The sequence below is a fragment of the Pseudonaja textilis genome, chromosome 1 (genome assembly GCF_049901715.1).
Source record: "Pseudonaja textilis isolate UNSWEBS1 chromosome 1, rPseTex1.2, whole genome shotgun sequence".
Classification (NCBI taxonomy): Eukaryota; Metazoa; Chordata; class Lepidosauria; order Squamata; family Elapidae; genus Pseudonaja; species Pseudonaja textilis.
The window spans coordinates 262,936,512-262,948,491 of record NC_141990.1 but is presented as its reverse complement, the minus strand read 5'-3'; the positions used below and the strand labels follow the sequence as shown (position 1 = coordinate 262,948,491).

The following is an 11,980-nucleotide window of genomic DNA, read 5'->3' as shown; positions in this document are numbered from 1 at the left end:
ATTTCTTTCAAGATTCTTCTGAGTAATAAACATAATTATTTTTTTAAAAAAATGAGGATACAAGAGAAAAGAAGGAAGACTTCCACTGCTATGTTTAAGTTTGCAGATTTTGTTAAATTGTAAATCATGTTTTACCCAGCATGATGACTAGGTTCATGCATCATGCTGAGCTATAATAGCATTTGGCTGGACTTGCCTTGACATAATGTGTGGCCTGGCCGCTGTGATTTGTAAATCTTATTTTACGACAAAGCATTATGACTGAACTAGCCTGAAATGGCTTCTTCAGTAAACCCAACTTGAAATACAACTTGGCCTACTGTGATCCATAATCCCAGCCATTGCATGGATCAGTCCTATTCATATTGTGCACTTTATTTATTTATTTATTAAGCGTGTTTGCCTCCCATCTCACCACTCTAAAGGAAACCCTCAAAGTTAGGCCCTAATTAATTAACTTCTTTGAAAATATTTTCTGTGTTTTCACTTGAGACTGGACTAACCAAGCTGCAGTATAGTAACTAGCCATAACTCAAAAGGTGACTTTATTAAAGGATAAACTAGGGTATTTTCTATGCAGGCTAGAGAGCTGGGTTGACATAAGCACGGAAGACATCTCTCTACCTCTTAGAACAGATGGGAAAGCTGAAGTCCCTCTGTGCCACGGAATCCAGGAAAAATGGAAATTACTCAGAGTGCCTGGCTATTTTTTTTAGTTCCAGCCTGGAAGAAGAGAGGGAATGTTCAAGTGGAATTAAATGCATAAGGCTTTTTTTAATTAAGTAAGTTTGGCGTCTTTGCAAAAAAATGGTATTTGCCATCTCTTTGAAGGAATGTTCAAAAGTTTACAAAGCCAAGTGTATTCTGCTGTGCAAATTAAATGCTAAATGGTCATTTAATGACTACAGAGAAGGGTCATGTTTATCTTGCTTTTATCTTTCAGGTGACATTACTGAGGACTTTTAAGCCATTTTCTTTGATCTTCTTTTAGTATGTCTCTGCAAAAGCTCCTCCCAGTATCTGAAGCCTTTTTAAAAAAAACTCACCTTCAAATAAATAATGTTTTACAGTAGTATATCAGATTAATTTGATCTTCGTTTGTAATTTCTTGCCCGCATATGGACAGCCTTAGAAACAGGTATTTCTACAGTGGAATGAAGCCTTGTTCAATCCTAACATAGACGAGCAACAGCAATAGCACTTAAGACTTATATGCTTCTTCATAGTGCTTTACAGCCTTCTGATCGGTTTACAGAGTCAGCATATTGCTCCCAACAATCTGGGTCTTCATTTTACCAACCTTGGAAGGATGAAAGATTGAGTCAACCTTGAACCACTCGGGATCGAACTGGCAGTGGGAATGCAGAGTTACCTTTTAATACTGTGCCACCACTGTTCATAGAATAGAACCAGAAGTATTTATTTGAAGCTCTCTGTTGAATCAGAACTTGCACAGATTTGTATAATACAAACAGGAATTCGATAAGAAAGACCAATGCAATCTTCAGGCAGGTTAAGCTTAATATTAATTAATAATTTAATAATAATTTAGCTAAGCCCTGGGTTCAACTAAAGTCTGCTTCAATCTGCAGAAAACCCTTTAGCACTTAGCAATAGCGCTTGAACTTACATACTGCTTTACAGTGGTTCACAGCCTTCTAAGCGATTTACAGAGTCAGCACATTGCCCCCAGCAATGGGTCCTCATTAGATTAGGATTAGGCTATCTGGTGCTTTTCTGCTAACATAAGTCTCAGAAAGCACAGACAAGGAGTTGTAGAACAAATATCCAGAAGGTACCAGTGTATGACTGGGTGCTTTAGGCTGGTAGGTACCAGTACATTTCATAATGTAAATGTGCTCTGTGTAGAATCTTACATGGGCCTTCCCACATTGCCCTTCATTTAGCTTCACTGGTTGATACCAGGTTCTACAAAAATGGATGGCAAAGTTTTGAGACCACTAGGGGATCATAATGATATAAAATTGTACAAGTATTGTTCCTCTGTATCCAACTTCCAACATAAGTAGAGAATGGATCCGTCTATAAGGCGTGCTTGAGCATCAACCCCCTTTTCCTGCTAATCTTGCTGGGTACTCTGGCCTATTCTTGGTGACTGAAATAACTGCTTTGTGCATTACTCCAATGCCATCTATTTTGTTAGGTGGCTATTGCTGGTTTCTTGCTTTAAAGCAAAAATGAGTCTACTTGTCTCAATGCCACTCCCCTGGAAAACTATGTTTCTAAATGCCATGGGCCAAATTCCTTGTTAGAGAGAAGAGTGGCTGCAATGGATTTTAGAAGCAACATCTCCGTTTTTCAACACACAATCAAGTCAGACACAAGCCTTTGAACTCTAGTTTTGCTTCATTTCGAAGACATGACAGACGTCTGGGAAATGTCTACTCTTAGCTTAACATGTCTAACTGGATGGTCGGAAGCTGAAGGTAACATACTTTTCCTCACAGCAATGAACGGAGCACAATGGCATACAGTCCTTTCATTCTAACAATGTTTAATTTTCTTTGCATGCCATGTATTTCTAATGCTTTATATTATAGTAGTTTGCGGTCTTGTGGACAGATCTGTTTGAATGGAAGACCAGATGGAACACCCTCTAGCCTGGATTAGAAACTCGAAAAACATCCTGGAAGAAGAAGTAGAAAAATCACTTCCAAATCCCAATGGTTGCTAAGAAAGATGCAAGATTGTCTTTGTAGCCATTGGATGTCAAGCTTAACTTAAATCTTCAGCTATTTATCGTGACCTTTGGATCCTCCTAATGTCGGCTGCCTCACCTTTCATCACACCTACTGTTGTGGTTTGTCAACAGCAGGTGCAGATGGCTGAGGTCTCGGAGAGCGAGGACTCAGATGAGGGACCTGTGTGTGGTGCAGGGATGGGGCCAGGACCATCAGGGAGTGGAATGCTGCCTTTGGAGATTGTGGAGGCTGGCAGCAGTGATGAAGAGGTCCCCGAGGAGCCTGTGCCCAGTGCGCGTGCACGCAGGGCTGCTTGAAGGAAAGAGCTGCAGCAGCATGGGTGACTTGGGAGTAAGGCTGCAAGGTAATGGCCCCTCCCTTAAGAGATAAAAGCCAGCTGAGAAGCCAGAGTTCTTTGCAGGAAGCAAAGAAGTTTTTGCCCTGAAGCCTGGTGGACGTTCGGAATATCTTGGTTGGTGTTTGGAGACCCTTTGTGTTTGAAATATTTCTTAGTAACTTTATCTAGTGTTTTTGGCAGCCTTGCACATCCTGGACAAGGCCCATTCTTATCAGAGACAATTAGTTTGAAACAGCCTTTTAACTGAAGGAACGGAATTCATAAAGAATCATTAAAAGGTTTTGCTGTTACCTCTGTTTTGTGTTTGTTTCCTTGGAACAAGATTGGGGTCAGAACCCCTACTGTACCTCAATATGCACTCATGATGCTGATCTGCCATAAAACAGAATTGCTAATGGGTCAGATCCCACCTCCAGTATTATGTCCATTCCTAGATAGCACACTTCCATGATCAGAGTAATTAGGGCTGGTTTACAAGTATAGGAACACGGGTTGCTGCATTTGGCATCTAATGCTGTTTCCAAGTCATTTTTAACGGTATATTCAAGTAGAATCCATTACAGTGATCTAATCTGGAGATAATGGGGACATAAATGACTATTGAAGAATTGAAGCAATGACTTTTGAAGGACTGTGGCTTTCAGAATGACAGCTAGAGGGTTGATTATCTGTTGACTGTTAAATACCAAGATAGTCCTCAACTTATGACCACAATTGGATCAGAATTTCTGTCACTGAGCAATGCAGCCGTAAAGTGCAACATCATGTGATCGCATCACTTAGTGACAGAAAACCTGGCCGTCCTTGTCACTATTGTAACTCCAGACGTGGGTCGTTAAGCGAGAAACAGAAGGAGTCCCATGTAAAGAGAGCAGGGGTCTCCAGGAAGACGAAGGAGACCCAAAGCATTTGGGGGGAAAATAATGCAGTGTGGAACAAGCTTAGAGGGACCAAGGAAATTGGGTACGAGGTGTTCGCATGAATACTGTGAGTGCAGGAAAGCTGAAAACATACTGCAGCTCTGAGCTGTAAGAAGCTCCTGAACCACAGCACAGAGTGAAGTGCAGCCCAAGATCAGTTCAGCAGTGTGATGCAAAGTGACTTCTTGCTGCCCCGGGAAGCCACAGCTCAGTCCCATCTGCTTTTGTCCTCATCCTAAACTCGGTCACCTCATATTACCTTCGCCATCTTACTGCTCTTGCCATTAACAAGGTGTGCCTAGCCTGGTCCTTTGCAAGGCAGCTACTGGCCACATGAGGCCATCTTCCCCAATTATCTCGAGAAAACCACTGGGGAAGAAAACTGGGGAAGAATGCCTTGTGCTGTGCGGCTAGGAACTAATGTTGCTTGTAAAGTAATATTGTGAAGGGCTAATATGGACATGCTTGGTCAGCAGTGGAAACAAGATGATGGCAAAGACCAGCTGGGATGGCAGTGACCATAGAGCACAGCAGGGCCAAAAGAGCATAGATGAGTGGGGAAGTAGAAACATCTTTGCAGTCATAAATGCCCAAATTTTGATCCCATAATCACATGGGTGCTGGAACAGCCATAACTTTGGAGACTGATCATACATTCCTTCATTCAGTGCATCTGAACAGGTCACTGAATGAATGATTGTAAGTCAAGGACTATCTATAGGTAGGTTTTTCAATATGATAATCTGTCCCTAAATTGGTCCTCCAAAAGGGACTATGATAGGACTTCTCAAATATTTGAAAGGATGCGGTATTGAAAGTCAACAACTAATTTCCAGCATATTCCAGACTGCAGGACATAATGGCTTTAAGTCACAGGAAAGCAAAGCCAGATAGAATATTAGGAAAAACCTTCCTAACAATAAGAGTATTCCAATTATGCAGAAAGGTGGTGGACGGAGGCAGAAGCTGGGCAGCCAGTTCTTTGAGAAAGTTTGATTTGGGTTCCTGCCCCGGGCAGGCGCTCTACCCAACTGCCTACCGAAGTCATCATTTCCCAGCCTTGGTTACCAAGAGATCAACTCCCAGAATTCCTCAACCATCCATGACGAACCTCTTTTCAATATGGAATTACAGAATTATTTTCAAGCATATAACCATGAAGTAGTCTGCAAGAATCACACTGTTGTACAAAATATTTCCCAGATCAAAAGATTGGCACTGAGGTAAAATTGATTTCCCAGTCTCTAGGTTGTGTTATGCCAGAGTCAAATGTGTAGTTGGATCTAATCTGAAATGCCTGTTACTCAAGCCAAGCTCCAAGGTGACCTGATTTAACAGTCCCAACAGCCCTAGATTGCTTTTGTTATTTAGAAAAATATTTTATGTGTAAAGTTGCCTGTTATTATTGGTTGGGGTTTCTTTTCATCTATATCTGGAATTGTCGGAATCTTTCCCAAATTTCTTAGAACGGTCAGGTCAACAGGAACATCCTGCCATTCACAGTATTGGTAGACCACAGAAAGACTATTGTGGAGTTTCAACATTCAGAAACAGAAAAGTTGAGTGAGTCTCTGATTGTCAGTGGCAGAGAACCAAGAAGATGAACAACCAAAAACGGTTTAAGGTGACGGTAACATCTAAGAGGGACCATCTAAGTTATAACATTAAGAAAAACAATGTATGAATGGAGCCCTTTTGGCAAAATTAAGCAATGGCGCCAAAATCTAATGTTGACTGTAGAAAAAGTGCAAAAATATTTTTGAACAGTTCACTGCAATCTATAAGTAAATATCAAGGAAGGCTAATTTTACCCATGGACTCTTCAAGTATGGAAACTGACTGCAGATTCCCCGAAGTTCAGGATCATGTGATTGATTAGAAACATGATATTTTTAAAAACCTGCAACTGTGTAATAGTAAAAAAAAACATGCCCTGCCACAAAATACTCAGGATTCAAGCCACATAGCCTACCCAACCTGCCTTTTGTGAGAATATCCCATTCAATACACCTGTCACTTTTTAAAAATCCGTTAGCAGTCTTTGCCTCTAAGCAAGTTCAGGCTAGGGTTAAGGTCAGGGTAAATGACAGATTTTCTTCAGTATATTTGCATTCTATAAAAACTGGGTTTGCTGGCTGAATATTTTAAGGCAGTGGTTCTCAACCTTTTCTTCATCAGGGACACCCTTTAAATACTTTTTGTAGCCATGGACTACCAAGACTTAACTCAAGATTTAAATCATAAAATTTATTTATGCCTTTGTGACCCTCCTGTGATGACATCATGCCCCCCCCCCCCAATCCACAGGCCACAGGTTGAGAACCACTGATCTAAGGCAAAGCAAACATTCTGGGACATTCCATATGTTAACAAGCTTTTAAGCACTGTCTACAGGATATGTTTCCTAAGGATGATGGAAATCGTAGTTCAGTAATATCTGAAATGCCAGCAATTTTGTCTAATCTAGGTTACAGATGATGCTGTTTTGCACATGCAAAATATATATCCAAACAATTTAAGTGGTGATGGGAAGAGTTAAACCTCTTTTAAATTATTCCAAATCTATTCTTAATCCTGGTCTTATGAATCAAAATATTCTCCAACTGTTGTGTTACTCTTTTCAGAATTTCTCCAGTTTTCCTCAAGGAAAATTACATCTGATCAGCATTTAATTGCAGGAAATCACTTTCCCTGCTACTCCAAGGTTTTGAAAACAAATCACTAGTCCAGGAACCACCGCCCCAAATCTCTAGTCTAAAATAATGCTTTCAAGTAAAATAGGTTAACTTAGTTTAGTTTTAATTCTTCATTGATGAAGTGGACCTAGTAACACTTAATTTTCAGGGCAACTATATATAGGAAGCACTGATTTGACAGTTGTAAGTTTGGTGAATCTAATTCTATCACACCCTAGCAAGCTGCTACTGTAGCCTATATAGACATTTATGCCCAATAGGCTTCTAAATATATGATTAAACTTCAGACTCCTATATTTTCTACTATTGCATAGATGTATCACTTGTAAAGGCTTGGGATCAACTCTGTTGGCTTTTGAATGAAGGAAAGCAGAAATTGTTTTTAGAATTTTTTTAAAGCTGTCTCTGGATGAAAGAATGGTACCTAAAATACAAGTTAAATGTCTTTTTTTGTGTGTGATAGCGAATAGCTTTTTTGGCTATTGCTGCATTAAAGTCATTTTGAATAACCTAAAACAGTGGTGGCTAACCTTTTGGGGTTCTGTGCTGAAAATTGCATGTGCGCTCACGTTCACATGCCAGCACCCAGAAGTCAATGCGTGCGGTCCCCCCATACCCCCTGCGCATGCGCACATGATCTCTCACCCCCCCATTGCCTCCTTACCTGCACTGCGCATGCATGTGCCTCCCAGCTAATTTTCGGGCCTTTTTTGGCCTCCCAGAGGCTCAAGGGAAGCCTCTGCAGCCTTTGTAGGCCGAAAAATGGGCCCGTTTTGTTACTTCTGGTATTTCCGGAAATACAGGAAGTGATGAAACGGGCCTGTTTTTCGGCCTACAAAGGTTGCAGAGGTTTCCCTCAAGTCTCTGGGAGGCCGAAAAAGTCCTCAAATGAGACAAAAATCAGCACACACATGCGCAGTGAGGTAAGTTTGCCCGGGGCTTGTGTGCCCGCACAAATGGTTCTGCATGCTACCTGTGGCATGCGTGCCATAGGTTCGCCATCACAGACCTAAATTCTTCAAGAACGATCACTGCAAAGTAATTTACAAGACCTCTTCTGTGGCTCATAACGCTTCACTCTTGACAAATTGTGTTATTTCCTTGCTTCCCATTCAGATTGCAGACAATAGGTAAAGGTAATACTGAGTATTGCCTATAATTGATTGCTTCCATCTTATCCTTTCAGCAATTCCTAAAAGAAAGGAGGAAATAGCAAACACACACACCCCTCCACAAACACACTTTCACTATGTTTACATGAACAGATTATTTGATTAGAATGGCATGCCTACGGAAGTTCCTTACAAAACAGCCAACAATATGAGTTGTCTAAGAAGGGTTTAAAACTGCATTTATAAATAACATAAATAACATTTGTTGTGAACATATTGGCTGACTAGAAAACCGTTATTTCCCTCAATTCTCTAAAGGTTCTGCATACTGATGTAATTATGATATGTTAGCAAACATTAGCCAAAGTAAGATGATTTATTACATTAATTACCAATATAGTCACTGGTAAAGAAATTTAAATGGTTGCCAATACAACACTCCATAAGAGAGAGGAAAACCTTTATTAAATTACTAGGTTTTCTTCTATAAAAATGCCGTAAAAAGTACAGTATATCTCTTAAATTGAAAACAAAGCAGTAGTGCATTTTAATGCATAGTAATAAAGTTAAACAAATTGTCCAATCAACTCATCATTATCTACTCTGAGTAATAATAATTCTCAATAATAACAAGTATATTACATCACTTTTGCTCAGGACCTTTCTCCAACCGAAGCTGCCAAGTGCTGTGTTTGCATGGCACACTCACCCATAAACTAGATACCCATATTTTAGCCTAGTACTTTATACAATGTTCTCATGACATTGCTTTTTGGTTTTGCATATCATGGAAACTCATAAAATTAAACAAACCACCGTAAAGTTAAACATGTACAGTACAGTTATGCAAGTACAATTACAAATTGAATACAACACCTTTTTATATAGGTCATAGCTAAAGTCATTGTACTATGATGTTTCCATTGATTCTTTCACTTTTTAAGAATGTAGCATATTCATGACACCTGATAAAAGAACAAGAATGAGAGTAAAGTACTTTGCTTTCCCTTAAAGTAAAATTTGGAATTCTACTCTAACACCAGTGCTGCAAAAATCCATACATTCACAGATGGCAACAAAGAAGTAGTGCATTCTGCATCTCTCTACTGCCATGCATTGGTCATATGGATTTTGCAGCCTTGATATAATGGCCTTAATTCCTATAGCTGAAAAAGAATGAGACGTACCGAAGACTCCATTCTAGGAGGAAAAAATGTTTTGGGGGAGAATATAAAAAGCACAGAATAGTTTAAAGTTCCAGTCAATATTAAATTGCAGCAAAGCAGTATATTTTAAGAGAGTTTGCTCTTAAATACATGCTTCATAAGAATAATCAAATGTGGTCTGAAATGCTAGGGAGGGGGCATGGATTCTTTCTGTCTAAATGAAATCTCAGCCCACAAAATTACAAACATTCTAAAGAAATTGTATGTAATGCAAGAAATTCTGTCCTAAAATCACCTTAGGAACAGATGGTTGGTGCTCTTTAGACCACAGGTTTTTTGTTTTTTTAATTTGTGTGCTATAAATTATTCTGAAGCTTTTCACTGAAATTGGCAATGCATAGAAATAAAGAAGCACAGAAATATATTGATTTCCCAAGTCTTTATACTACGGCTATATTCTCATATTAAGCTTATGCATAGTTAACCAAGTTTCTGGGTTCACACAATTTATTAAGGAAAATAGATGATTATTAATTACTGAGTGTGTAGAGTATATATATGGCGAGTGGCATTTGAGGTTGTTGTTTCTTTAGTATTTCCATTTATATAAATAACCCAGTTATTAAAACAAATACTCTTTTTAATTTCAAATACACCTTTCACCTATTTCCAAAAGACATATTTTATAAGAAAGAGGTAGATTCAGATGAGTCTCCACAAATAGTGCTTTTGACAATTTAAAACACAGGCAGTGAAGTAACCCATCAAAGCACGTTAGTAGTTTAGTAGACTGAATTATATTGGCATCTTCTAAAAGAGTCAGCTGAGTTATTCCTTTTTGTTTAATCATGGATCTATTTCTAGTCTCTCCTCTTTCTAGTCCTTATGTATTCCTATTGTGGGGGATAAGTAATTTTTTTTCTTTCCTCCCTTCTTCTTAAACATATAGGACCGCTCTATACTTCTAGAGAACTTGTATAAACTACAGACAATAGGATGAAACTAGAAAATATGTAAAGGTTAACTCATTTCAGATGAAAACATCACCTTATAATCCGACTTCATCCACTATTCTAGAGTCAGCAATGATTAGCAATTATGAACAAAAATATCAATTGGTAATTAATGTTGTAATTTTTCTCATGCTTCTAACAGTAGAGTTGTCTTAAATATGCTGAAAATTAAGAGTTGTACAAATAACTCAAGAAGGGACTAGACAAATATGTAGAGTGAAAGATTAACCCTTTATCAATGCTGCTGCTGTGAAACTGCCTTAGTAAAAATGGATCTAAATAGATCTTTTGCATTACGCTGGCCAATAAAAAATGACATTTACATGATAAGCCCATACCGGTAAATTCTAGTATGAGTTTTAAGATTTGAAGAACGCTTGTTCAAATACTTACAACCACCCCCCCCCCAAAGACACGGAATATCTTATTTAACTATTGGGGGGAGGGATGGGGAAGGAAAGAGTTACTTTTCAATGAATACTAATCTACACGTGAATCCCACCAATTTCCCCTAAGGTTTTGCCTTGAGGTTGCAAGGCAAATATGTCATCAATTCCAGCTCACAGCCACAACCTATGTTCCCACCTGCCCATCGTCCACCTTGGTGCCTATAATGCACTCTTGGAGATGACGGGATCGAGGGGAGAGCCATATAAATCATTCAAGCCCTTGCAGAACAGATAGATTTTCATGCCAGGTTAAATAAACCCAGTGCTTGTCAGTACAACACTCTCCCACATCTGGCTGCTAGGTATCCGATGCTGAGCAAATTATGCGGATCTACATAAATCAGCCCGCAGCTTTCCGCCTTGGCTGCTAGCCAAGAATGCAGTGGCCGAGCGGCAGAATTTCCAGCGGAAAAACGCTCGCCCGTCTGGATGGATACCGATATGCAACACGTGTTACTGAGCCGGCCCTGCCATTAAAAAACCAGTCAGTGGCAACCGGCAGAGCCTGATTTTTATTTTTATTTTTTTTTAACACGAGGTAGCTGGCGAGAGATCCAAGCGCATCCTCGGCGCACACCTGGCTGGCTTCCTTCTGCCAATGCAGGGAAGGAGCCCTTGCCTTCTTCTTGCCTTGGCCAGGAGCAGATCCACCCCTTCCCCCCAAAAAAAACCCTCGGAGGGGCTGCCTTACAAACCTTGCCCCCCCTCTCTCTCTCTCTGCCCCCCCTCCCGCCTCCCGCTTCCACTTACCACATTGTTCAGAAAATCCGCTTCATTCAAATCGCCCAAGTCCAGGAAGCTGGAGGCGCCCCCGGGGAAGGGCTCTAAGAGACCGTCCATGGCGGAAGAGTCGAGCCCGAGGAAGGCACGGCGGGAGAGGTGGGCAGGAGGGAAGTCCCCGCTTTGTTCCCCGCCAGAGCTGCTTGCAAGGCTCCGTCCTACGAAAAACGGACAGGCGGCGAGCCTCACTGCCGCGCAGCCCGGCCGAGCAGTTCCTCGGGCGCCGGGCAAAGGAAGGCTGCGCCTCCCTCTCCCGAAGGAAACCTGTAATCCATGGGGAGAACCGATTGGCGGCTGGGGAAGGAGCGGGCTGGGGTCGGGGGCGGGAATCGCTTTCCCAGAGGGAGCGGCGGGCGCTCGCAAGGGGGGCTTGGAGAGGGTGGGGCCGGTGGGGGGGGACCCCGTCCGGTCCGGGGGTGGGTGGGGAGCCGGGAACGGGAATGGGGGTGAAAAGAGCGGGCTGAGAGGGCTGAGGCAGCCTGCGGGAAGGTTGGAAGGAGGAGCGCCGCCGGGATCGCTGCCCAGCTGTCACCGTCACACGCCTTTTCCCCACTCCCCGGCCGTCGGGCCGGCCACGCCTCCTCTGCCCTGCCCCTCCCTCGCCTCGCTCCGGGATATTTAAGAACCGGGGCACCCTCCTCGAGCTCTGATGCAATCGAGGAGACCCGCCCACCCCACTGCTTCCAATGGGAGATCGGGACCGGCGGGAGGAGGATGGGACCCTCCCCCATCCTCCTCCTCCTCCTCCTGCCGGTCCCGATCTCGCATTGGAAGGGGGAAGGCT

At 41.7% G+C, this 11,980-nt stretch overlaps 1 protein-coding gene across 3 annotated transcripts in view; it reads right to left on the bottom strand.

Moving 5' to 3' along the window:
- CREB3L1 (cAMP responsive element binding protein 3 like 1) overlaps window positions 1-11,753 on the bottom strand; it is a 99,502-nt gene extending 87,749 nt beyond the window's left edge. The window contains exon 1 of one of the 3 annotated variants that reach the window (XM_026707633.2): window positions 11,167-11,753. In XM_026707633.2, the coding sequence (XP_026563418.1) occupies window positions 11,167-11,256 (90 nt within the window). In that variant the 5' untranslated portion in view covers window positions 11,257-11,753. The remainder of the gene's footprint in view (window positions 1-11,166) is intronic. The other 2 variants (XM_087921427.1, XM_087921428.1) reach the window with 2 other exon arrangements.
- Window positions 11,754-11,980: the final 227 nt, after the last annotated feature.